Source organism: the organism of the source record quoted next, unplaced genomic scaffold, assembly GCF_019419815.1.
Source record: "Pyrus x bretschneideri cultivar Hongxiangsu unplaced genomic scaffold, Pyrus_bretschneideri_v1 Contig40, whole genome shotgun sequence".
Lineage (NCBI taxonomy): Eukaryota > Viridiplantae > Streptophyta > Magnoliopsida > Rosales > Rosaceae > Pyrus > Pyrus x bretschneideri.
Window position 1 is genome coordinate 1,767,864 of NW_025999724.1, and position 26,024 is coordinate 1,793,887.

The 26,024-nt window shown below is 38.2% G+C and overlaps 4 protein-coding genes across 5 annotated transcripts; 3 read left to right on the forward strand and 1 right to left on the reverse strand.

Annotated features, from left to right (window-relative positions):
- Nucleotides 1–9,646: 9,646 nt before the first annotated feature.
- On the forward strand, nt 9,647–17,934 carry LOC103929326 (histone-lysine N-methyltransferase ATX3). The gene is made up of 23 exons (XM_009338511.3): nt 9,647–11,043; nt 11,410–11,465; nt 11,545–11,740; nt 12,175–12,282; nt 12,362–12,430; nt 12,537–12,605; nt 12,704–12,795; nt 12,921–13,085; nt 13,303–13,438; nt 13,661–13,733; nt 13,907–14,006; nt 14,145–14,269; nt 14,665–14,810; nt 14,990–15,094; nt 15,407–15,471; nt 15,620–15,839; nt 15,953–16,039; nt 16,217–16,273; nt 16,378–16,467; nt 16,729–16,815; nt 17,190–17,264; nt 17,424–17,524; nt 17,639–17,934. Exons 1-23 carry the CDS (start codon nt 10,126–10,128, stop codon nt 17,727–17,729), a joined length of 3,231 nt encoding a protein of 1,076 aa, XP_009336786.2. The 5' UTR covers nt 9,647–10,125; the 3' UTR covers nt 17,730–17,934.
- A 1,785-nt stretch (nt 17,935–19,719) lies between these two features.
- On the forward strand, nt 19,720–23,122 carry LOC103929328 (probable F-box protein At3g61730). 2 transcript variants are annotated; one of them, XM_048566248.1, is made up of 7 exons: nt 19,720–19,917; nt 20,032–20,076; nt 20,445–20,609; nt 20,729–20,776; nt 20,932–21,102; nt 21,238–21,342; nt 21,455–23,122. In XM_048566248.1, the coding sequence occupies exons 1-7, from the start codon at nt 19,812–19,814 to the stop codon at nt 21,535–21,537; spliced, it is 723 nt and encodes a 240-aa protein (XP_048422205.1). In that variant the 5' UTR covers nt 19,720–19,811; the 3' UTR covers nt 21,538–23,122. The 2 variants fall into 2 exon arrangements, with proteins under 2 accessions (XP_048422205.1, XP_018498536.2); XM_018643020.2 differs by lacking the exon at nt 19,720–19,917 and having other exon boundaries at nt 19,974–20,076; nt 21,235–21,342.
- LOC103929354 (putative RING-H2 finger protein ATL21A) lies at nt 21,969–23,122 on the forward strand. Its single transcript, XM_048566247.1, is given in 2 exon segments — nt 21,969–22,587; nt 22,590–23,122. Coding segments are annotated over 2 exon segments (912 nt in total). The 3' UTR covers nt 22,883–23,122.
- A 38-nt stretch (nt 23,123–23,160) lies between these two features.
- Nucleotides 23,161–25,855, reverse strand: LOC125469181 (replication stress response regulator SDE2-like). Its single transcript, XM_048566246.1, has 3 exons — nt 25,091–25,855; nt 23,883–24,507; nt 23,161–23,469 (listed from the first exon to the last, which is right to left on the reverse strand). The coding sequence occupies exons 1-3, from the start codon at nt 25,735–25,737 to the stop codon at nt 23,323–23,325; spliced, it is 1,419 nt and encodes a 472-aa protein (XP_048422203.1). The 5' UTR covers nt 25,738–25,855; the 3' UTR covers nt 23,161–23,322.
- Nucleotides 25,856–26,024: the final 169 nt, after the last annotated feature.

Consider the following 26,024-nt stretch of genomic DNA (forward strand, 5'->3'; position numbering starts at 1 on the left):
TAATAACATTAAATAACATTAAACAAAAAAAAACATTTAACAACATGAAACTTAAACAACATTTTTAAATTAAGTTGTAGTTTTTAAATTTAAGTTGTTGTAGTTTTTAAATTTAAATAATAAATTATGTTTGGACCTATTACCCTCGGTTGGAGATGATTTTTTGTCACAGGGCTATATTTGGCATATGACCCTCTAGCCTCTCGGTTGGAAATGGTAAGAAATATGGCCCTGCATTGTTTATTAAAATATTAATTTCTTGGAGGGCTATAGGGCTAAAAGGAGCCATCTGGCCCTCCTTCGGTTGGAGACGGCCTAATGTGAAGGATAAGCCTATCAAGTTATGCAAACCTTGGTTTTCAAAGGCCTAGTACCAATCTACTACATTTTCAGGTTCCTAGAGATAAAAAGAGCAACGATTGTTTCTGAAATTTTTTATACAACAATATATACCTACACTAAAGAGGTAAAGATAAATTGTTTGCGAAATTCGATCTTTTACTTACAAGTGAAAATAAAAATATCCTTCTAGCCCTCCTTTAGTTGGAGACGGCCTAATGTGAAGGATAAGCCTATTAAGTTATGCAAACCTTGGTTTTCAAAGGCCTAGTACCAATCTACTACATTTTCAGGTTCCTAGAGATAAAAGAGCAACGATTGTTTCTGAAATTTTTTATACAACAATATATACCTACACTAAAGAGGTAAAGATAAATTGTTTGCAAAATTCGATCTTTTACTTATAAGTGAAAATAAAAATATCAATCGGGCTATCCAGTGGTTTATACACCCCTACTTACAAGTGAAGATAAATATCAGTTGGGCCATCCATTGGGCTCTACACCCACAGATCAAGAATTCGGGCCATTCCTGCCCCGCCTTAGCGCCTCAGTGAATTTGACGTCAATCCTGTCAAATACTTTTTGGACACTGGATTTCTCCCCCTCGATGACCTTCCTTTCAACTAAAGATGACCCAAGCTTTGGAAACTCATATACGACGTCAGATTTCTCCCCTTCGATGACCCATCAGACAAGTCGTTGTTCTTTCCAGCTGAAGACGACGAGCTGCTGCAAGATTCCTCTTGTTGAAGACAATGATCTTGACCAAACCCTTTATTCTTCGACAAGTCATAGATGGGTATGCAAGGCATCTTGTGGATAAATTGGGTGATTAAGTTTTATATGGGATGGGAAGTAGAGGTGAGGGAGAAAAGGATGGGAGAAGAAGATGAGGAGATAGAAAGGGAGAGAGAAAGTGGGACACAAGAGTTCTCTAGAGTGATGATCACTTTTAAGAAAATAAGATATTTATGATAATAATAATATAATATTTTTTATTAGTTTTTTTGTTAAAATCGATTTTCAATACTAATTGACCAGGTGATTTATTTTTAGGATTGGAGATGCCCTTAGGCGATTACTGTTCAATAAGGCAATAATTGCAAATTGTCCAAAAACCCAGGCAATTATCATCCAAATGAGTGGAATTGCTCTTATTGCGGGCCTTAAAATAATTTTAGATTTTAGGCACTTTGGGCTTGAACCCATTAAGTTTGTGACTTAAGCTATATGAAAACTTCAATCTAAAAATAGCGTAGTAGGCCCACTAATACTAAATGATCATATATGGGAAGGATTTTGTGGAAATTTCACACATGTGACTATATAAGTAACTTTATCTCTCTCTTCCTCTCTCATTAGGGTTTTCTAATGAGCGAACGAACAAAGAGATAAACAATTGAGGTTGGTAGGCTAAATGAGATTTTGGTGGTACTAAATCCTCTATCAGATTTTCTCATCTTCATTCCATTATAAACGAGGAGTTTGCCAATGAAGGCCTTTTCATCAAAGGTAACACTTTGATTATTGAATCAAAAATAGTCATCGAGGGTAATCTCTATCTCAATTCCTCTTAATCTAAAGTTGATTTTTTTTTTTTTAATATATGCACATCGATTTTTTTATTTTTTATTTTTACAATCAATAGCGTTAGTCGGTGAAATTTAAATGTTTTGGGTGAGGAGGGGGGATTAGTGAGGGCACGAAATCATACTAAAGTACATAGGTATTATTAATTTCCACCACTATGGTAAAGCATCATAGCTTGTTGTCTGAAATAAATCAAGACAAGATTTTTATACTTATTTTCCTTCACTTTGTAAGTGTTGGTGCGTCTTTTTGTTTGCATTAATTTTGTGTATTGGGCTTGTAAATTTGTTTCCCTTTGGCTTAATATTTTGGTATTTTAGTTGTTTGTTGAACTATTTTCTTATAAACATTATCTTTTAAGTGAAAAAAAAAAATACATTCTATATGTTATTTTGTTTGATTTTGAAACACATCGTATGTGTATTGATGTTTTTATGTGCATTGCTTTTACTTGGCCTAGGTTCATTTTTCTTTAATCTTTTATATACCATTTTATGGAAAGCGTTTCCCATTGGATTTTATTCATTCAATATAACTTAGCTCAGAGAATTTAATTGGTCTCACAACTTATCACATTTGTGATTTTGGTGTACATTATAAAATTTTAAATGCCAACTAGTATTATGGTCTAATGGTACTACTTTTTACTTCCACGTCAGTGGTTTCAGGTTCGATTCACATAGAGGGCGATAACATATTATATTTGTATTGAGTTTGCTACCTAGTTAGTGGCTGACCCCTTTGGAGCTAGCCTAATCTCCTTCTCATAGGGTATAATACCATTTATCCCATTGGAGTAGAATATCGTTGAGTAAAAGAAAAATAATAATAAACTTGGTGGGAAATGAAAAATATTTAGCATTTAGTATTTAGCCCAAAATTTCCCCTTGGGTTGGAGTGGGTTTGGGGAGAAATTTTGTGGGGTAATTTGGCTTTTAGCTCACCATTGGAGTTGGTCTAAGGAGGTGAATATGTGTGATTATATCTAGAAGCCAAAAGATCTAGCAACAGCTAAGTGCCTCAGCATGACCGTTTCTGAAATTTCGGAGGTTCGGTGCGAAATTCATAAAAGGCCCCTTTTTAATATATTTTAAAAAATGTAGAATAATGTATTGATGCTAGAAAACAATCACTTAAATCAAAATAAACTTTAGCACTCACTAATTGCAAATTTACAAATGTCAGTAATTATTAGTAAAAAGAGTGACAAATATAACATTCACTAAATAATCAAAAAACAGTACAATCTTGGCAACCAAACTTGAAAAATAAACTTCCAGACTCTAACTTTAAAGTTTCACTTGAATATAACACATTATTATATAATAAAATTGAAAAAACGTTATTTTTTCATGGTGTTATTATCGACCCTCAAAATTATCTCATTGTACTCTAAATTTTTATATTTAGAAAGGAAAAATTACTCTTATAAAGAGTGCACACTGAGATTTTAAAGTGCTAACAAAAACAATGTTTTAAACATAGAACATTATTACATAATATTAGATGACAAAATTTTTGAGGGCCCCTTAAATTTTGGGGGCATGTGCGACTGCACATTTCGCTCCCCCTCCCTCCTAATGCCCCCACTGTGCCTTAGCATCATATTAAACCATGTTTCATTGTGGCATTTCATCAAACAATTGGTGCACACATAAGTGTGGTAACAAAACATGAATAAATGATTAAGTTTGTCAACCAATACGGACTAACAAAAGATGACACAGCTGTATCGTATGTGAATATCACATACACAATGAACAACCTAGGAACCCAAACTAATGCGTCAATGTAGGACCCGGTGGTTTTAGCAACAACTATGTGTCAAGCAAGGCAACATGTCAACAAAGATTCATAATAGCTTTAATAAGTAATTCACGTGTCAACAAGTGAGAAACAATAAACAAGCGCAATGTTTGTGCTGTAATCATTTTGAACAAAGACTGACTTGATTATTAGACTGTTTTCTTATAGATACCGACTTCTCCCTTATAGGTGACAAGAGGAGACGATGTTCGGCTTCTCGATACTATTACAAGATTTACTTGTTGGAGGATTGGCGGACTCAAAATTTTCCACTCCACTCTACTTTGGTTCCAACAAAACTCTAGATAAAGTTATCATATGAGTGAGCTATAGAACTTGATGCTTACCATCTAGATGAACACAACAAAATAGAGATAAAGCAATCTCTATTTTGATCTCTTGGTAGCTGCACTGAAGCTCCGTATTTTTCAATGGCTTCCAAGCCATCAACTTAAAAAAATATCTAAAAGATGTGTTTGTAGGTGTAGAGATCTTAGGAGGAAAGAAAATTAGGTTAAGGGAGAGTGGGAGGTGAAACAAGTGGTATATGGAGATGTTTTGAAGACCCAAGTCATGATTCCAAGTAATGGAACACAAAAAGAACCAAAAGTGGGTGAAAAGTAAGTGAGAGAAGGGATCAAAACAAGTGGGCAACACCTATCTGCATGAACTAGTGACTGATTTTCAACTACATTACTCTCTGTTCAAGGATTCAGATATTGTTGACCAATCGCTAATAATGGCTAACCGATTGCTAATAATAATCGACCGATTGCCTATAAAGGTTGACCGGTTGCTAATAATGGCTGACTGGTCGACACAATTGGAAGTTGGATATTTAGATCTAATCCTAAGTCCATAGTCTAATGCCACTAAAGGCATAACCTTAGGAGTTTGTGGATAGCAAATGACTTAGGTTTCTAGTGAGATAATATGACTATTTATAGGGGAGTGGCAGCCCTATTTGGCGAACAGTGGCCGGCCATATATGGTGAAATTGTGTGAGTAATTGCAAGCAATTAATCCTCAATTAAATAGGAAATTTGGGAGTTACCTTTTGAATAAGGATTTGATGAGGAGTGATGAGAGGGATTTGAATAAATACCATTTTGATCACCTTTGACTTCCTTGATTGAGCCGTTATTGTCCGTTGCATACGCGTGGGAATCCCGGTGTGCCTCGAGGTAATTTTGTCATTTTAATCTAAAAATCCATGTGTCACTTCCATAATTTTCTTGATTATTTTTTGCTCCACAAATGCCCCGACACATGTTGGGCTACTTGTAGGAAAGGGCAACATATATAGAGTTTTCCTTTACTTTAGGAAACATAAGATTGTTTCCTATTTTGATGTAGATTCCCACTTTGGCTTGGAATTAGATTCTTATAGGAAAGGGAAGTAAATCACCGTCAAAGCATATTTAAGCCTACTTTAAGTAGGGGATTAAATCAACTTTGGAGGGCAATTATTTATCCCTACAAGAAAGATAGAAAGCTAAATGATATTTGTTCCCCCTCCCCTAGCTTTCTTCTTCGCTTGCCCATGCAAAGTACCATCTTTCATTGATTTTTTTTTGTCTTCTCCGCACCGCACTGCATCGTACCGAGGTAACAAAAATTTAATTTTCCTTATCTTCTCTACTATCTAGTTAAGCCGAGAAAGATAAATCGTAGGGTCTAGCTCGTGGGCGGTCAAGGTTAATTTTTAGGCTGCCCTATGATTGCTGAGCTGCTCTATAATTTGTTGATTGTCCTTCTCTGTCTATGTAGATTTGGAATTTGGCTCAACTCTTAAGACTTCTCCAAAAATGAAGAAGGTGCATATCACTTTAGGTATCCCTGTTGAGTACCGTGAATGACATTGTCTGCTTACTCCTCTTCACCGGGAGAAAAGTGGGCTACCCTCGAGAAAGGAGATAAAGTCGATCAAGGCGGATACATTGGCCCGTTCGATCATTGTCGTGAAGCCTGCTGAGAATGAAGGTAGAAGTAAGAAATCTTCCCTGCCTGCTAAAGAGATGTCGATTAAGAAAAAGCTGGAGGCTTTCTCCACTGCTTATGAGGGTTAGGAGCTAAGTTTGGTTCGCCTTTATAGAGGCTTGCTACTATAAATAGCAATAAGGTGGACTATATTGCTAAAGTGGTGCCAAGGCCTACTCCTCTTACTGCTGTGACTAATTCACTTATTGAGCAATAGGAGACCGCTCACATGCGCAGTTGCGAGAAATCCATCAAGTCTGTTTCTAGAGAGTCTGCTGAGATTTGTGTGCTTTTGAAGCCCGATCTGCTTGAAGACATGGATGCGTGTGCCAAACTTATTGATGGCGTCATAGGGGTTGTTTGCCTAAGTTCTTTAGCGAAGCATACGACCCAGTATATGAGGATTGCTCTACTTGCCATGATGCAGAACGATGATTTTGGCAGCCCAGTCTATGCTCCTTGACCAAGAGGATATCAAGGTTACCAAGGAGAGCAACGACTATGGCAGCTGAGGCTTACTTTTTTGCCGAGAAGATCAAAAGGTTGGAGTATGAGCTAGTCGTTTTGAAGAGGTCCAATATCTCTGCCCCCACTTCTCTGCAACTTGAGACCACTAGCTAGGAGATCGTTGACTTGAAGACTAGTCTTAACGTGATCCAAGCTAAGTATGAAAGTGTAGATAATGAGATTGGCTTTTACATACCTCATATTTAATATCTTGAGTGTGCCATTTCTTAGCTGTGAATGGATATTTACGTAAAGGATAAAGAGTTGATTGCTGTTTATAATCAAGTGATTTACTTCAAGAAGATCGTTGATAGGCTTGAACCCCCAGTGTTGGAACTCTAAGGTGCGCTGAAAATCAACGAAAGTCTAAATAAGGAAGTGGATGAGCTTTTGCACATCCGTTTTGGTCTGCTCTAGGAGAACGAGCAGATGAAGGGTGAGAAGGTTAGACTTGAGGCTTCGCTTGTTCAGAGTCAGACTGATTTCTACAAGATGGGTTATATAGATCTTCTCTTTGGTAGGTCATTTGACTTTGAATTTGCTGGGAAAGACTTCGAAACCTTTTCTATTTCTCCAGAAGACTTGTTTGCCTTTACTTTTGAGGCTTCTATTAGTGAAGTAGTTAGAGAAGTTGGTGCCTAAGTTAGGGTAGCAGAGGGTGAAACGTTGGATGATGCTGTTGCTGAGAGTGTAGCGGCTACTAAAGGTGTGGTGATCGAGTAGTTGTGGGATGTCTAAGCTGCTGAAGAGTAGTCTTCTAGGTAGCCTTTAGGATTTTCTTTGTTTTCCTTGTTGCTTTTTTTCTTTGCTTGAACTTTATCGCCTTTGCTATTTGTTTATCAATTTTGCTAGAAAATTTAATAAACTTGTTTCCTTCGTCTTTCTTCATCTTCAGTTCTTTTGTTTATGCCCAACCTTTGACCTTTAGACCAGTGACATGCGTGCTACTTTTCTATAAGCAGACAAGCCCACGTAGTCTATGCAGCCGCAAGTTTTGGTGTAGAATATTTGCAAAGTTGTTAGCCATAGGGTTGACAGCCGGACGCCTTACTTACAGAAGCAGACGAGTCCACGTGACCACTTGGCTGTTAACTTTGGTTTTCTTCAACCTTTAAGCTGTGTGGCCTGCATCACAACATACTAATGATTTCTGGGACATGAAATTCACGAACCTTCATATCAAAAGTACGCAGTTGTATGGAATATCGTAGGCAAAGGTCCAAGAGAACTCTTTTGCTCTTTATGTAACCAATTACGTGGGTTGCATAGCAATTATCACAACACTTTAGGAATTAGTGTAGATTTGAACGATCATTATGTGCTTGACGAAGATGAAGCTTATCAACTACGTAACATATTAGCAATGGATAAAGCTTCATATATGCACGCTAACTGTTCAACCTTTCATAAAAATGTGTGGTTGTATGAGTTTAGCGTGGCTTATTGTTTGAAAGGCAAGCCGTATGCAGTCTTCTAGAAACTGTAGGTTACCTTAGTGCACTCGGTATTAGCTTTAAGGTTCTAGGGATTTGAATAAATATCATTTTGATCACCTTTGACTCTTCTTTGATTGAGTCGTTATTGTCTGTTGCATGTGCGTATGAATCCCCGTGTGTTTTTAGAGTAATTTTGCATTTTCACCTAAAAATTTACGTGTCACCTCCATAATTTTCTTGATTATTTTTGGCTCCACAAACTTCTAATCCTAAGAATAATAAACAAACAACTTAGGAGCTGGGAGGACAAAAATGTCCTTCAAGTGCTACAGGCGTGGCCTCGATGGTATTGCACGACAAATGAGGCACTTTTGTCGAGCTCGCGTGTTGGACATGCATGATCCAACTAACGAGCCATTTATCTTATCAAAGTTACTGAGCCAACGTGGCTTAGCGAAGCCCAAACCCCTCCTAACCTAACAAGGCATGATGGAAAAATTAGATCAACATGGCCGGATAAGGACTGATCTTGCCAAAGATCACAGAGGGATAATAATCCCTACAATCATGGTCCATTTGCTAACAACAAAATTCAATGTGGTTTCTTGCAAAAAAAAAATTCAACGTGGTTAAGAGATCTATTTAAATGGGATTCTTAATTCAGGTTGTTTGCCACATATCTTAAAATCAAACAGTTAATGTCTTAATAGGCAAAATGACGATCTTGAATAAGCCAATCACGGGACGTTACACATGTCCTAATGTCTAACTTAAGCATAAAGAGTTAATTGTCCATATACCAAGAAACCAAAGCTTTTGTATCCTTTCAATTCACTAAAGTCTAATATAAGCATTAAAAAGACATTCGCTCACACCAAACCTGTGTAATGAGGACTAACGTGTCTATCCCCTTCTTGGTTGCAAGATACTTGTTCCCAACAATCATTGCTCCAAATTTGGAGACCTCAAGTTTGCAAGCAAGTTAAATAGCTTTGCTACTCCGAGCAATCGCACTTATCATCACTTGTAATTTAAATGAAAATCTCAAAACATACACCATCACGACAACAATTTTAATATAATCTCAATCCATCTCTTAACCTATGCTCTTCAAATCTCAATCTCAGACAAAAAGAGTAAAGAAAAGTAGAAACTGCCTAATAAACAAGAAAATGATGAAGTTGAAGGATGGAGAATTGAAAACGTCAAATGAGGTTGAGAAAGTGCCTTTAAGAGAATAGGAGGTGACTATATAATTCTTCACACACATGCACACTAAATAGTTTGGTTTAGTATGGATTGGTTTCATATTAACCAAATTACTGCGTGTTCGTTTTCTTACACTTGAGTTCGAGTCTCATTACTCGTAAATTAGAGTATTTTAAAATATTGTATTGTAAACAGAAAAAAATATCGGCAAGCTAAATGAAACAAATTAACTATTTTTTAGTTCGGAGCGGCCCAAGGAATTGATTTAGTGGAAAGCGAGAAAATATATGAAACTTCCAATCCGAGTTCGAACGTTTATAGATATGAATTCGACCATCTTATCTAATATTTAGTCTACATGAAGAGAAAAATTAGTCTGCCAGCTACATCTTGTATTCAAAAAATAAATAGTCTAATCACTCGAATTGGTTGATTTAGCTCATATTTTATTAATTTGAGCGTCCAACGCTTTTGCGAGCGATGCAAACATTTACCAAAAAATCTAATAAAATTTCCATCGTTTGAATAAAAAGAAAAAGAAACAGAGTCAGCACAGGTAGCACAGAAATTCCATGCTACTTCCCCCAATACATTTCGGTTCGCGCTTTCACGCATCAAAAGTTTCCAACAACTGCCACTTTTCCCAATTTTGGAGCCAAATGGCCAAAACGACACGTCGCCCAATATCTAATACTAATTAGAATTTTAATTTTAAGATTAATTTTAATTCTAATTATCCTCTAAATAATAATAAATTATATAAGCAATTCGTCGTTGTATGCGAAACTGAAAATTGTGGTTTAAGGCAAACGGAACCTCTGTGTGTGTACGTGTGACGAACACAGCTCGAAGTTTTCTCTCTGCTAATTTTCCGGGGAAGTTTTTGCTTGATTTTCCTGAGAAAATTGTTCTGATTCCGTCATTACGATTGCAAGGTCAAAATTCCGAGCTCTGTTCTGCATATTACTATATTGTTGTCTGTGTTTGGGCGAAGAGAAAGTTTCAAAATCGTTTCAAATTTCTTCGGATTCTACTTTTTTTTGCTTGATTTAGGGTTTTCTCTTCCGAATTGGGGGGTTTTCATCGATTCCAGAAGGAGTATAGTGTTTCCGAGAACGGTCGCGGATTTTAAAGCCTTTTACAATTCGATTTATTGAGGTTTTTTGTTGAAGGTTTAAGATTGGGGGTTCAATGTGAAATTAGGGTTTGGTTTATTGAAATCGAAGGCTGAGCTCGTCGAATTGGATGATTAGAATATGATAATCAAACGTCCGGAGAAATTGGAAATGCCGAATCTGAAACGCTGCACGCTCGAAGATCCCGAACCTCAAGCCTTTGAGTTTTCCGATAACCCGAAGAAGCGGAAAACAACTGGGTACGATGGAGCGGGCAATGGCGAGGCGGAGGATTTCAGCAGCGGTTCGGGTTCTTCGCACAATGACGAGCCGTTTTGGCCCGCGAGGGAGGGACCGTCGAATTTAGAGCGGTTGATTAATCAACGAGCAGTTATGGCGAAAGAGAAGATGAATCAACGACAATCTTTGGCTAAAGAGAAAACGGAGAAACCGGCATTGAACCGGAGCTTCGGGACGGTACGGAGGTCGAAGCGGGGGCGCATTCAAGTGCCTCCTTCGAGGTTTAGTGATTCAGTTTTTGGTGTAAATAACAGTAGCAAAACTAATTTTGACGAAAGGGCAACGACATTTGATGACGAAGGTTTTCATGAAGTTTTAGTAGAAGAAGAAGATACAGAGGGAATTGAGAAATTGGGTTTTGTGAAAAAGAGCAAGGAGGATATTAACCGGCAAAAGAATTCAAAATTTTCGAAGAAAAAGTCAAAGAAGTTTGAATATGTTGGGAAGGAAGAACCAGAAGAAAATGAAGTGGATTGTATAGGGTTTAAGGATTTTGATTGTAGAGGTGATTTTAGTTCAGGGGGCATGGACAGACAGAAAAATGCCAATTGTGCAAAGAAGAAAGAAGTATATAAGCCGCAGGACTTTGCTTTGGGTGACGTTGTTTGGGCTAAGTCTGGGAAGAGCTACCCGGCATGGCCGGCTGTGGTTATCGATCCCATTTTGCAGGCTCCCAAATCAGTTCTGAGCTGCTGCGTTCCAGGTGCCATATGCGTGATGTTCTATGGGTTCTCAATGACGACAAATGGATCACAGAGGGTAAATTTTTGCTCTCAAACTTTATGTTTTAGCAAATGTCGGTTGGACTAGTTCTCCAAGGCAGTTTACCTCCCCCTGCACTCATTTTTGAATGGGCTGTGATATCCGCACATTCCATTTTATTTCTCACATACCATTCTAATTTTTGACCGTTGGATCGGATGAATTAAAGAAGATCAACGGACAAAAATTAACTAGGGTGTGTGAGAAGTAATTTGGAGTGTGCGGATAGCACACCCCTTTTTGAATCCCCCTCTCTGTAGGTTGGGTAGTTTATAATATCGGTGAAAAATCTCCATGCTTTATTTTTTGTGTGGTTCGTGTACATTTGTTCGGTGTGGAATTTAAATGAACGTTAATGTGCAGGATTATGGGTGGGTGAAGCAGGGAATGATATTCCCCTTTACGCAGTTCTTGGACAGGTCTGTAGATAGTCTTTTGAAGTTTGCTTATTTGTTTAGGGAAAATCTTTGGGCATTTTTATAATTTTTGTTTGTTCAGATTTCAGGGTCAGACCCAGTTGTACAAGAGCAAGCCTAGTGATTTTCAGATGGCTATAGAGGAGGCGTTGTTAGCAGAAAATGGATTTCTGGACACAAGCTTCGGGAGTTATACAACTGATCCAGAGGCAAATCCTGCCCAATTTCGAGAGGCTAATGGTTTTTATGAAGATCAGGAATATTACACTCAGAACCAGGTACCTTTTTCATCTCTTTGACTTTCATTTATTTCTTTTTCTGGGAATCCTTGTCACAATGATTTCTGTTCAGGGTACATGACTTGAATAATATAATTCGGACCTTTTATATTTTGTGAAGAATGCCATATGACGTTCCTGAAAGAAAATGGTTTGGCATTTTTATAAGAACTGAAAAGGATTACCCTTTACAACTGAATTACACAGATGAATTTTATAGCAAGGATCCAGAAAACTCTCCTTGCTTTGTTTTCAGTTTTCATTTTGGTTGGGATATTTGTCATGCAGAGATTTTGATTTTTAGCGTAGCTTTAGGTAATTTTATGTTTCTTCTCGCAAAGTTTTGTTTCCAGGTTATGACTTGTATTTTTTGTTAACTAGCAAGGTGTAATTGTCTCTGTAATAAAATTTCATCCATTGAATTTATTTTGCAGGAGGCATATCCTAAAGATGCAAAAGCTTGTGACTGTTGTGGTTTGGTTACTCCCTCTAAAGCTATGAGAAGAATGAAGGGCTCAAGTTTGTGCACACATTGTTTCAAGGTTCGAATTGCCTCATCTTGGAATTTTCATTTTTACATATTTCTTGGTTCCTAACGGTGCTTACATTCATCTTATGTAGTTAAAAAAATCAAAGCAATATTGTGGCATATGCCTGAAGATATGGCACCACTCTGATGGTGGGAGTTGGGTGAGTTATCTGCAATATTTTTATCGTGATCACTATTCTCAGTATCATTTGTTTCTTTACCTATGTGGTTGAGTGGTTTGAGAGATTGTTGGTATCTCTGTTTTAGGTATGCTGTGATGGTTGTGATGTATGGGTGCATGCCGAGTGTGACAAAATTTCCAGTAAAGTTTTAGAGGTGTAACTTTCATGCTTAATTTGAAATTTATTTTTTTTCTCTCCTATGCTGTTTTTTCCCACTTTTGTTAACGAATGGAGGGTTACTAAATGGTTCAGGACCCAGAGCACACTGATTACTATTGCCCTGCTTGCAAAGCGAAGTCCAAGTGTTGTTCGTCAGGTTTGGTAAAACATCAGCAAAAATCCGGGTATATTAGAAATACTTTTTTGTATCTCTATTTCATTTGGAGGCAATTGAATTTTTGTGTTTATAGATTGTTTTTTTATATTGTTCCCATTGAGTTAACTGAATGTATGAACATTTTTGAAACAGTTCTACGCCCAACTTTCAGAAATCTTCTAAGTCAAATGTCCAGAAATCTTCTACACCAAATGTTCAGAAATCTTTTGCGCCAAATGTCCAGAAATCTTTGATTCCTGAGGAGGTAGCTGTGGTTTGTAATGGAATGGAAGGAACGTATAATCCAAAACTGCATATGTAAGCCCTTGTCTTTTGTAAAAGGAGAACTTGTATTGCAATGAAAGTACTTCATGAATTTTTGTGCCTTTTCGTTCACCATATTGTTTTTGCTGGGAATCTGCCAGTTTTAGTTCACCAATTTAAGGCTCTCAGTTTCAACTTTCAACTATATGATGAAATAAATTTGTTTTTGGGAAGGATTTTTTGAGCTTCTTCTAATTATTTTATGTTGCAGCATTGTTTGTAAGTGTGGTTCATGTGGGTCAAGGATGCAGACACCTAGTGAATGGGAAAAGCACACAGGCTGCAGAGCCAAAAAATGGAAGCATAGTGTGAAAGTGAAGGCCACAATGCAACCACTGGAAAAATGGGTTTGTGCAATATCTATCATCTTGAAAAATTGATTAGATTTTCCATAGTTGATCTTATTACATTTATTGGCATAGTTATGTTCAGTGTAATTCTGATAAGACATCAACAGTCTCATTTTCATGACCATAAAAGTTTAACACTTTTAACTCTTTTCTGTTTTGATCAGAATTATGCATCATTTTGAGTCTATATAGTATATACTAATGTTGGATGTGTTCCAGATTGAAGACTATAATAAACATGGCTGGAATCCTGTCAAGTTAGTTAAGCAGCAACTAATTGCTTTATTGCAAGGTGAAATTTGTGCCACATGCTTCACATGTTGATGCTGATTTTCTGTATGTATGTTTGTGTCCGTGCGTGTTGGGAAGGAGAAGGGGGTTTCTCTTGTGCTTATGTCACAATTGAGGCGTTTGTGTGATGAATTTGTATGGTTAGGAGACTCATGCGTATCTTTGCTTCAACAGAAAAGTACGAGCCAGTTAATACAAAGTGGACAACGGAAAGATGTGCTGTTTGTAGATGGGTTGAAGATTGGGAGGATAATAAAATTATTATATGCAACAGGTGTCTGTCTCTATTTTTTGTGTTCCAAATTTTTGTATTTTAGATAAGTGACTTAGTCTTGTTTTTGGAACAAGTTGGGCCTTTTATGTAGCTCTAAGTCTACAAGGAGTTTTAAAAATAATTTTTGTTGATGTCCAGGTGTCAAATAGCTGTGCACCAAGAATGCTATGGAGCAAATGATGTGCAGGATTTTACATCATGGGTTTGTAGAGCATGTGAAACGCCCGATGTCATTAGACAGTGTTGCCTTTGTCCTGTAAGAGGTATGTTACCTATATCTAGTCTCTTGAGTAGATATTACTTATGGAGTTTCTAATGACACTACTGTAAATTGATTTTTCATTGCTTATTTAATATTTGTCCATCACATTTATTATTTCCTACTTCAGGTGTTTACTTTTGTTCTCATTTGACTATTATTTTTCATGCTATATCTATATTTTTTTTCAACCGTATTTTGGAAGCTTGGGTGGATAGTCATTAATAGTCATGCATATTTTTGAATAAGTTTAATGGTGTACACTAAGTTTTTGTTTTTAATTAATTAAACTTTTGATGCATGTTGAGTGTGAAATTTACAGGACTGCCTCTTTATATATGAAGTTGACTGTATTCCCATGTTTATTTTCTGCTACTGACTTTAAAATTGTTTTTTCAGGAGGTGCTTTGAAGCCTACTGATGTTGACACCTTGTGGATTCATATCACTTGTGCTTGGTTTTGTCCTGGAGTTGGTTTCTTGGATCATGACAAAATGGAACCTGCAGTAGGAATCCTTAGAATCCTACCATCTACATTTTTGAAGGTAAGGTTATGTTCTGAGTGATATTGCAATTGGGTTTTTTTTATTTTTTTTACTGAAAAGCGGTAAATTTTTTTTTTTTTTTGGGGGGGGTGGGGTTTGTGGGGTGGGGGGTTTCTATCCTCCATGTTTACTCCTTAAGTTCTGAATAAACTTATAGCCTGTTATGTTCTGGAATGCAGCGCTGTACAATCTGTAAGCAGATTCATGGTTCCTGCACCAAGTGTCGCAAATGTGAAACTGGTTTTCATATAATGTGTGCATCAAGAGCAGGCTACAGCATGGAAGTAAGTTTAATTTCGTTGAATTACATTGTGTACACAGCCTCAGTCAGAATCTACAATTTATGTATTATTCATTTTGGCTAAAAAGGTCATCTCACTAGGGGTGATGATGATTGTCCATTGAATCATCATAAAAAGGTCATCTCAATTGACCTAAAAAAGAGATCATCTCAATTTATGCAGACATTCCCTTGTCTTATCCTAATGTGGCGATAATTTTTCTTTAGTAGTTTGTATAATTGCACATATCTTTTATGGTTAGAATAAAGTGAAAAAGGTTGGTAGTTGTGATTAAATCGTATCTTGAACTTTCAGGTGCACAGTCTAGAGAAGAATGGCATACCAATAACAAGAAAGTTGATATATTGCCCATTTCATAGGTTAGAAGTGTGCCATATTTTTCTTATGTTTAATGAAACTAGTTTTTTCTATTGCTCCACCAATGAGAGGTGGTGGTTGGCTTTAATTGTAAGTCATTGTGCGCCAGATCTATTGATTTCTATCTTGTTTACATTTGTCTTAATGCAGCCCCCCAAATCCAGATGCTGTTGTAGTTGTTCATACTAATTCAGGGGTTTTCGCTGCCAGAGGCTCGCTTCAAAATCAGAAGGGGTGCTTCAGAGTTGCAAGGGCAGTGCCATCAGAGAGCACTGAACTTCCAGAATCAGAACCTTCGACCTCAGAGACTAACGAGTTTGAACCGCTCTCTGCTGCAAGAGGCAGTGCTTTTAAAAGATCAAATTTTAAGGTAATTTTCTGCTATATGATTTTGCATCTCTTTGATCTCATCATTTTTCATAGAATTATTTATTGTTTCTGAGTTGAATTATGGATTATTTTCTGTTTGTTATTCTTAACCAGGGAGGCGAACGGCTGCCAGTATTCCACCGACCAATGGGGCCAACACGTCATTCCTTGGGCACAATAAATAGCTTGAGTACATTTGAAGTAATATTCTTGTCCTTGTTGATTTAAACTTTTCTTTTATGGGGTATGATTTAAACTTTTCATTGATGTCTAAATGTTAAAAGTATTTTTTTTTTTTTTTTTGTATAGACAATATATATTTTTTTCTTTCTTTAGTTGGTTGGTTGGACAGTAATTATATCTATTGCCTTTTATTAGGAAGCAGAAGATTCTAAAGTTTTTTCCTCCTTCAAGGATCGCCTTTTCTACTTACAGGTAAGTCAACTCTCTCATATATTGTAGTTGCTTTACTTTATTGAGATGGACATTCTCGTTAACATTTCTTCTGCAGAATTGATTTACTGTTGTTTTTGTTTCAGAAAACTGAGAATCATCGTGTTTGTTTTGGTAAATCTGGAATACATGGATGGGGCCTATTTGCTCGTAGGAATTTTGAAGAAGGAGAAATGGTATTTAATGCCATAGTTCCCTTTGCACTTACGTATATGCATATGCATCTATTTATAGTAATATGGATGTGCATTGTGAGTTCATATAGATTATTTCTAATATTATAGCCACTTAAAGATTACATTACTGATAGAAGTTGATACACGTGTGAATTCTTTAATTCCTTATTTTTGAAAATACAGTTTGATGAGTGGCTTCTAGGAATTGTATTCGAGTATATTGTTTGAGTTTGATTTAGGCAACCAAATGTTTATTTCCAGGTTGTTGAGTATCGCGGAGAGAAGGTGAGGCCGAGCGTTGCAGATATGAGAGAAGCACGATACAGACGTGAAGGCAAAGACTGCTATGTGAGTCGATTTATCAAGATACTCCTTTGTTTCCATCAGGGCGTCTCATTGTCTGGGCAGTAGAAAATTAACTTGTATGAGTTGTACCATCTGACAACCCTGACGGATGCAAGAATGCTTAATAAATCAATTTTATGTGGGAAAAAATGCTGGGAACTTGTAATTTCAAATAGTGATTAGTTTACGTAGTGTTTCAAAAATTGTTTCTCCAGTTACAATGAGTAGGAATGGTATAAGCTAGACACAAATACGAAGATAGAAAAAAAGTTATGGTGGTCGGGTTGAAGAGTATTGTACCGCTAGAAGTTCATTCTCTCTCAAATTTAATTTGTCTGTGGGGTGTGATTCTGAAGTCTATGAACTATCTTTTGCAGCTCTTCAAGATCAGTGAGGAAGTAGTAATTGATGCTACAAGCAAGGGAAATATAGCACGCTTAATCAACCATTCGGTAAGTTCTATTTTCCCTAATCTCTCTCCAGTTTTCTAAAGATGTAGCTAATCACTTCGGGGTTTTTTGGTTGGGGTAATAGAGATGGCATTTTGTAGCACTGCATACATGTACATCTTTGCTTACCTTGAATGCTAAATTGAACCGCATTTGCTGCAGTGCATGCCCAACTGCTATGCAAGGATTATGAGTGTCGGTGATGAAGACAGCCGGATTGTTCTCATTGCTAAGACCAGTGTGGCCACCGGTGAAGAACTAACGTAAAATCCTCCACTCTCTTATTGTGCTTTAAATTTCCCTTTCAATTAGTTTAGATTGACCTGTATTCTGTTCAGAAAAGTAACGTTTCCCACTTACTTGTCATTCCTTAACAGGTACGATTACTTGTTTGATCCGGATGAACTTGATGAGCTGAAAGTTCCGTGCCTCTGTAGAGCACCCAACTGTCGAAAATTTATGAATTAAACAACAGTTCATACATTTCTTGCTCCCAATTCATGTCTGCAGAGCTCGAACCCGTCTCCTAACCATTTAGGATACCATTTTTTTTCACCTGAGCTTGTAATTTTCGGTTTCTTTACTGCGATTCGTGTTGTAACCACAGAGTAACAGAATAAAACTGTAAATTCCCTTCTATGGCACAGATTTTATTCGAGAAATTTGTTGAGCTTTTGGTCCTCCTTCACACCAAAAGAAAAGAAAAGGAAATAAAAAAAAAGAACTTTGCAAATTAAAGAATCAATATTGAAAGTGTTTATTGTTAATTGTCCTTACTCTAATTATTTTTATTAATCAAGCGTTGGGCATTTGAAATCAGGATTTCTTCCAACAAAGCGGAGATTAAATTCGGTTTTATGTATCCGATCTCGCCATTCAGGTTGTAAGGAAATTCTTAATGAAGCAAGATTCTACTCATTACTAATGCACAAGAAGATAAGTGAGATGCACGAATAGAGCTAGTTCCAAATTTTCTATCAACAAGGATACTAAGCAGTCAATAAATTGCGTAATCTTCGTCTAAAAAAATTGTGTAATCTTCTTGTTTAGTGTCCCTTAGAAAGTTTATAATCAGTTTAGTCTTGCATATTTCCCGTAAAATAAAACACCTAATTTTCTTTTAAAATCTAGTTAATCTAGAAATTTTAAGGATAGTTTTGATAACTATTTTGTTTTTAATTTTTGGTTTGTTTTCAATTTTTACATTTTTGAAATTTGAAAACCAAAGTTAAAACTCGGGCCAAATTTTAAAAACTCAAGAACGTAATTCTCAATTTGAATTTTTTTTCCTTTTCTTTTTTTTTTTTCTTTTTTTTTTTTTTTTTTGAACCCCAAAATAGTTATCAGGTAACATATCAATTTTAGTTTTTAAAAAGTGAGGAAAAACAAAAAAGAATGAAAACCAGCCAGCCTAGTCCACGTGGCAAGCCCAACTCAGATGAAAGAGCATCGATATGCGGCCCATTAAATTCAAATGTGATTCTGTTACCTTTTTGAATTAGAGGATTGGCGCGCCTATAAATAGCGAGGGCTTGAAGCTCAGCTCTGAAAGAGAGTGATCGGTTTACTTATTTGCTCAGAACAGCCGATCACTCACGCACTCAGAGATAATGCCTCCGAAGCGGAAGAGAACCACCGTCGCTCTGCCACGGCCACCGCCGATGCAAAAGCGCATGCGAAGAGCCAAGACGATTTGCTCTTGCAGCTCCCCTCGCTTCACTCGCAGCTCCGCTCGCTCTGCCTTCTGCTGGTCCTCTCTCTCTCTCTCCCTACATTTCATTTTTTTCTTCGAAATTTCGTCCGCGAGTGGATTTGATCGTGTTTGTTTTGTTTGAGCTCATGAATCGTGAATTCGAATGGAAGTGATGACTTGTGATTGAATTATTTTCAATTCTAATTCCGTTTCTTTGTAATTGAGCTTATATCTGTACGATTACATGCACGCAGTTGAGAATTCAGTAGCTCGGATGCAAATCGGAGCTGCGATTTTGAAATCGTTCTGTTTTGCTCGAAATTTGACTGCGTTGCATGTGACCTTACTTCTTCGAGCTCGATCTTGACTTCGATCATCGTAATTTATATTATATTTAAAAAAAATAAAAGTTTCCGATACGATTGTAAACTTCCGCGATTTGAATTTTCGTAAGCAAGTATGCAGTCGTCTGTTTGGCTGCCGAGAAAACAGAGGAAACGAGAAAACTACATTTTCTTCTCTTTCCTCTTCGTACATTACGCATTTTTCTGTCTTAAATCTCCAGTTTGTAAATATTTTAGATGATCAAATTTTCCAATTCGGATTATCACTGCGAAATCTGAGAATATTTCTCTGTTTAATTTGGAAAGTATTTCACCAGTAACCAAACAGAGCGTAACTACTTTTCAAATCGATCCTAACTATTTTAATAATTTTAATTAATTAATTTTATTTATGTGAGTTTATTATGCATCAAAAGCTACGAAGAGGACGTTTGGACAGAGATCGCCAATCATCTAGACGCCAAGTCACTGGTGAAGCTCGCGACGACATGTCGTTGGTTCCGCGGTCTGATCATGGAAGAAGGGAGCATATGGAAGCACGTGTGCCTACGTGATCTTCAGGTCCCTGAGCCTCGTCACGTGGCACTCAATTGGAGGAAGCTGTACGTTTCAGCCTTTGGTAAGAATCTGAGAGCCACCAGAAGTCAATTAGCATAATAATATGGATTAGATTAGTTTTAAGACGTATTTATTATCGTAATTGTCTGATTAAGTGGGATTCGCGGTTTTGCAGATGGGAGTCACTCTTACATGTTTCGCCAGCAGGAGAAGCATATCGGTGAGTGTCCCATTTTACCCCCGTTGGATTGTTTTTGTGGTGAGAATTTACAGGTGCATCCATGTAATTATGCTCAAGAAATTTATATAGCCCTGTTTAAAATGTTTGTAAGATTTATAGGAAATTTGTACGAGCCTTTTTATGCGTAAGAAAACTCATAAAGTCTCGTTCTCTCGATCACCTGGTGAACTTTTTTATATGTACACATTTCGTTATTTCTGACTTTGGAAAAAGTCAGTGACTTGTGACATTTTTCCATCTGTTTAATTTTCAGCTGGTTTCCTTGCTCTCATTTGTCTGATTGAGAGTGCAGTAAAATATTTGGCTATCATGATGGCATTTTTCACTAAATTTTGGATGAATCACAGACTGGATGCGCATCGGTGCATTTTCCGTTGAATCCTCAGAAGCATTCCTAACAGAAAAGCTGATCAAACCATCAAGGCTCCCAGAAGGAGATACCAAACAGAAAATGTTGGAGTCCTGCGGCAGTTGTGTGTTGGATAAAGTTAAAACTGGGATATGGATTGCTGGTAATTACTTGAGCTGCACTCAGTCATCCTGGTGCTTTATTTTTGGGCTAATGAAGATGAAATAGTGCTAATGTTCAATTTAGTTAACTTGTGTTTTCAACTGTGATGGTGTTCGACAGATCTCCAGCTTGTCCGATGCCCCGTCTGCGAGCTCAATACCTGTGATGGTAAGGCATAACAAACCCATCACTGCTCAATATGTGTGGTTGCGAAAATGCTACACATTATCAAACTCTTCCAAACGACCTTGCTTTCGCAGTCTGCTTATGTTTCATTGTTATATTCGTTAACAGCAACTGAGAATGTTTGCATATATACGCAGGAACGATGCAGACACTGGATGCAAGGCATATTGAGTTGTTCTTGAGCGAGGGGTACAAGAATGGAAGCTGGGAATACGAACTTATAGGTCGCCATGATGTCAACAAGCATGCCGATGGTGCTTGTGGGGCTATTTTCGATATGAAACACCTCAAGGAATCTTCAACATCTGGTAACGTCAGATACTCTTTTCCCCTTAGTCATCTGTGACACTGGTATTTGCTGTTTCAGCAACCATAATTTTGACTCCTCGCATTTGTTGAAAGTGTAAAGTGATCTCATTTAATTTTGAATGGAACTGCAGCAGTGTTTAATCTCAAGTCATGGGTGGGAAAACCAACAGACTGGCAACCAAAGGCTGTCATTACTCTACATGCAGTTGCAGTCAACACAAATCTGCAGAAGAATGAAGGTACTAGTTAGTCGATTTGCCATAGACATAACCAAAACTCAGCTTAACTAAGAGTCTGAGTGACAAAATCCGTTTCTAACTTCAATGTTTTCTTCGATTTTCTCGATGCCAGGACTTCAAGTGAAGTACCATGCCATGAGAGATGGACCTCAAGGAGAAGTAGTATCCATCAGAATCTCACAGCAGCTCCTGTAAAGTCACACACCTCAAAACTTCCTCACCAAGCTACACGAAACAGATTCCCAGAACTCCACAGATTATTGCTAGTTGCCAATCTCCGAAAGGCAACTCAATAAAACGCCCTTCGAATAATCAGATACATGAAAATATTTCCTGTTAGCTTAGAGATAGATCGGTCTTCCTTGTAGAAATGATAAATACATATGCTACTACAGATACATGTTACCTGCTCACACACATATTTGTGAATCAATGAACGGCTCAGATCAATTGTTCAAAACATCTTTGAAATTAAATTTTTATATAAGTGATATTCAATATTAAATTCATCAAAATTACGTCAAACTTGGGTGCAGAAGGGGATTCGAAGCTGACTTTCGGGTTGTTAACAAAGCTATTATAACACCATTCCACCTTTGTCATTCTGGTTTTTGTCCTGAGATAACATGGACATCTTACTCCTCGTCTCTCTCCTCTTCCTTCTCTTCCCCCACGTCTCTGCACTCAATGCTTGCTCGGCTTCCAACTGTGGTGAAACCAGCTTCCCAATCCGATTCCCTTTCTGGTTAGTACTCAACCAACCCGAAAACTGCGGTTTCCCGGGCTTCAACGTGGACCGCAACAGCCACGGGCTAAAAACGCTAAAACTTCCAAAACCCAGAGACATTTTCGTCCGAGGAATCAGCTATGTCACACAAGAAATCCAACTTTTCAACCCCGAAAACTGCCTCCCTCGAAAGCTCCTTACTCTCAATCTCTCAGGCTCTCCTTTTATTGCTCCCATGCACTAAAACTACACCTTCCTCAGCAAGTCAAGGTTCACTTCCATTGACTGCCTCAGCAACTCCACCACCTCGGTTCTGGCCACCCCTTCCACCAGCTTGACGGATTCGATGTGCACCACTTGCCGGATTGTTGCCACATTGGCTGTTCCAGTTTCTGGGCAGGTTCAGACGGGGATGGATTCTCAACCACCCTTGACTCGGATCTTTGTTTTGACTTGGTATAAGCCTGCTTGCAGTACTTGCGATGTGTAAGGCGGCATTTGTGGATTTCTCAGCAATGCCACCAAGAACTTGGTTCCACTTTCAATTCAACAGCAGGTAAATTTCCTGATTCATATATTTGCCTAATTGCCATTTCCAATGGTGAGAGTTCGTTAAGCGTTTCACACTACCGCTTTCTCCTTCTGCACCATTTCCTGCCCTGTGATTGCCTGTTCTGCTTGTATCGAAGACGGCTAATGCTGCACAGCGAAGGTCCACCGCTGTTGACCGCCACCGCAAGCCCCACCGTTGTAAAATTGTTTGGATCAGACAACCATAGAATCCTACCAGATGCTAGTTCTTGGGGAGAGTAGGCGCCTTCCAGGACACAACGATACCACCTGCGCTATATGCTTGTTGGAGTATCTCACCAAAGAGACGGTGAGATGCATACCAGAATGCAAAAACTGCTTCCATGCAGATTGCGTTGATGGGTGGCTGAAACTGAACAGTTCCTGCCCAGTTTGCCGGAACAACCCGTCCCCAAGTCAAGCCAACTCAACACCCCCAGCTCATGTAAAATGCCTACAATCGAACATGTAGTTTCGTGGAAAGAACACTAAATTATGGATGCGTACTACAATAGTGAATCTCACAAAACGAAAATTGCACAATATTATTGCATCAGTCAAAGCATCATGGTATACAAGTACAAAACTAGTACGACAACCGTGCAGAGATTGAAATATACACACCGAACCCCGAGGGATTTTTCTCTACAAAGTATCAAGGTTAAATGAAGCACATAATGTGCTTATTTCTTTGCAAGGAGCTTCTTTGGAATCTTCTCGATTGGGGTAGTTTTTAGCATGAAAAGCCTCGCAGCTTGCTCCTGTAGAGTACCCCCACATTTTAACCCACGAGTTTGCAGTTCAGACTTTAACCTTTCCCGGCCAAGAACCTACAATAGAGAGGTGGAAAATTACGTTAATGATGCTTCCTAACGATTTGTAGTCAGAGCCCTCCCTAACTAAAATGACCACGGTGGGAGAGATGATGGTTAAAGCTGTGATAACAAAAGCAATGGGACGGGGACGTAATAATATGAGCTTTAATTTTGCTTTCAAAGTGGACATGCCTAGTCATGTTCACAAGGCGGACTATATTATACATAATCAACAAACAAGGGGAAGCGAAAAATTCAGCTCCAAAAACTTAGTGTGAGGAAGGTGCCCCTAATAGATTTAATTACAGCGCTGTAAAACATTTAACTGGAAGAGTAATAGAAGCGCTAAAAACCCTAAATCGCTTTAGCAATAACATAAAATTTCAATAAAAAAGATTTTAAATCTGATTAAAAACTCAGAAGCATACCTCCATTTCTGCTGCTGAATTATACTCATCAAAATTCAGTGGCTTTTCCATCACTGCAGTGTTTCCACTCGCAACGGTTTCCTCCCGAACTTCTGGATTGGACTCTGAAGAACCATTGGCTTCAGCGACAAGTGATGCACTTTCAATTTCTTGCCCATGCCCTGAACTAGAAACCTTCTCAGATTGACCAACTACTTTCTCCAAATTTCCCATCTCAGGTCCACTGCAACCTATCTTTCTGTCTTGCTCTGCTTCAGCTCCCGAAACCACATCAGGATCTGAACAAGTAACACTTGCACTCCAAACTATCTTCCCTTCGGAAATCACTGGTCCAACCATCTCATTCTTCTCAATATCAAGAGATGCTTGACCACGGCATCCACCAAAAGCTTGTGGTCCCCGCACAACCATCTCTTTCTCTTCCTCCGAACCACTATCACTTGAGCCCCCACTCGAGATCTCACCATCTTGTTTCCTACCAGTTACAGAATCCAAACTTCTCCCAGTTTCTTTACTTGAATCTGAGTTATTCCCATTATTCAATACGACAGATTTCTCCATTGTATCTTCATTATCACTGTCATCATCCTCTGAATCACTTTCACCCACTTTCCTCTTGCCCATCCTGACAAAAACAACAAATCGGATATCAACACCAATGACAATCATATTTTAAAACAATATTAAAGAGAAATGGTAGGAAGATACAGTGTTTCTCCAAAAAGTTTCTGAAATAAAGAAAACGTAGCATTTCCGAAACAAGTTTCACCAGAAATCAAAATTATACAATAAAAAAGACATCTAAGCAACCTCCCAGCTTAACCAAGCCCAGTTTTCCTTTCCTAAATGAACTTGATGGGTTCCTTTCCTTCACTCTATAACTTACAATCCCGATCATCCCCCGTAAATCAAAAGCAAACTGTGAAATCAAAGAACTTGGCTTTGTTAACCAAATTATTTATCATGTGAGTTTTCTACTTCAATAATCATATTAACCTCTATACCTATAACTAGCACATGTCCAAATCCTAATATTCATTTCAACACATAAGAAAAATACCATTTTTCTCAAACCACCATATCAATTCCCCATTGCATTTCTTTATATATTCTTCTGAAAGGATTCATTCAAATTCATAATTTCCAATTCCCTAGCACAAAATCAACACAGCTAACATTAAAATTTAAAACCCAACACAAATGCTTACCAAATTTTCAGCCTTTTCGAATCCTCCACGGCCTCCTTGGCCGGCCCCTTACGCTTCCCCTTCACCGCCTCCTTAACTGAATCCAAAACCTCCGAAATGCAGCGCTCCGACTGCTCCCTATACTTGGCCACATACTTCTCAGCCAAATCATCCCCAGTTCCCCTTTTGCCCTTCTTCGCCACACCCTTCAAATAATCCTCTGCCATCTTTTCAAGAATCCTCTCTTCTTCCTCAGCCCTCCACTCCTCCAGCTTCTTCTCCGCATTAACATGCCTCAACCGCCGACCACTCATATCGCGACAAGCGTCGAAATTGCTCGTCTTCTTCTGCCCGGCCTTCGTCGCCGCCCCACGCAGCAGCGACCCGAACCCGCCCTTTCCTCCGGCGAGACGGAGCAGAAGATGCACGGTTGGGAAGTCCGGCGCGTGGGAGGAGGAGCACGAGAGTACGGAATCCTCCTCGAGCTGGCGAGTCCCGGTGACGAGGCGCTGGTGCTGGAGGGGTATTTTGGTGAATTTGTATAGGAGGTGCTTGAGGGAAGTGGCGGGGATCTCCGGGGTTGTGAATTTTAGGGTTAGGGTTTTGCCCTCCAAGAGGTTCACGAAGAGGTTGTATGTGTTGGATTTGGTGACGGTGGATTCCGCCATCGATGAAATTGAAGAGGATTATTAGGGTTTCGAAGGACGAAAGATTTGATGGCGATCGAGTCCAGGGAGAGAGAAGGTAAAGGCGGTCCGATTTTGGATTGGGTTTTTATACGGTTCGCGGGTTTCTGTGACAGCCAATCTGGGTCGGGTATTTATTTATTTATTTTTTTTGTGGAAATTATTTTTCCTTTCCGAAACTAAATTATATAAATAAGATTTGATATTTTTTTATTAAAAAAAAAAAAAGCAAATGTGTTATAAATGTGCACAAGCCAGAGAGATAACAT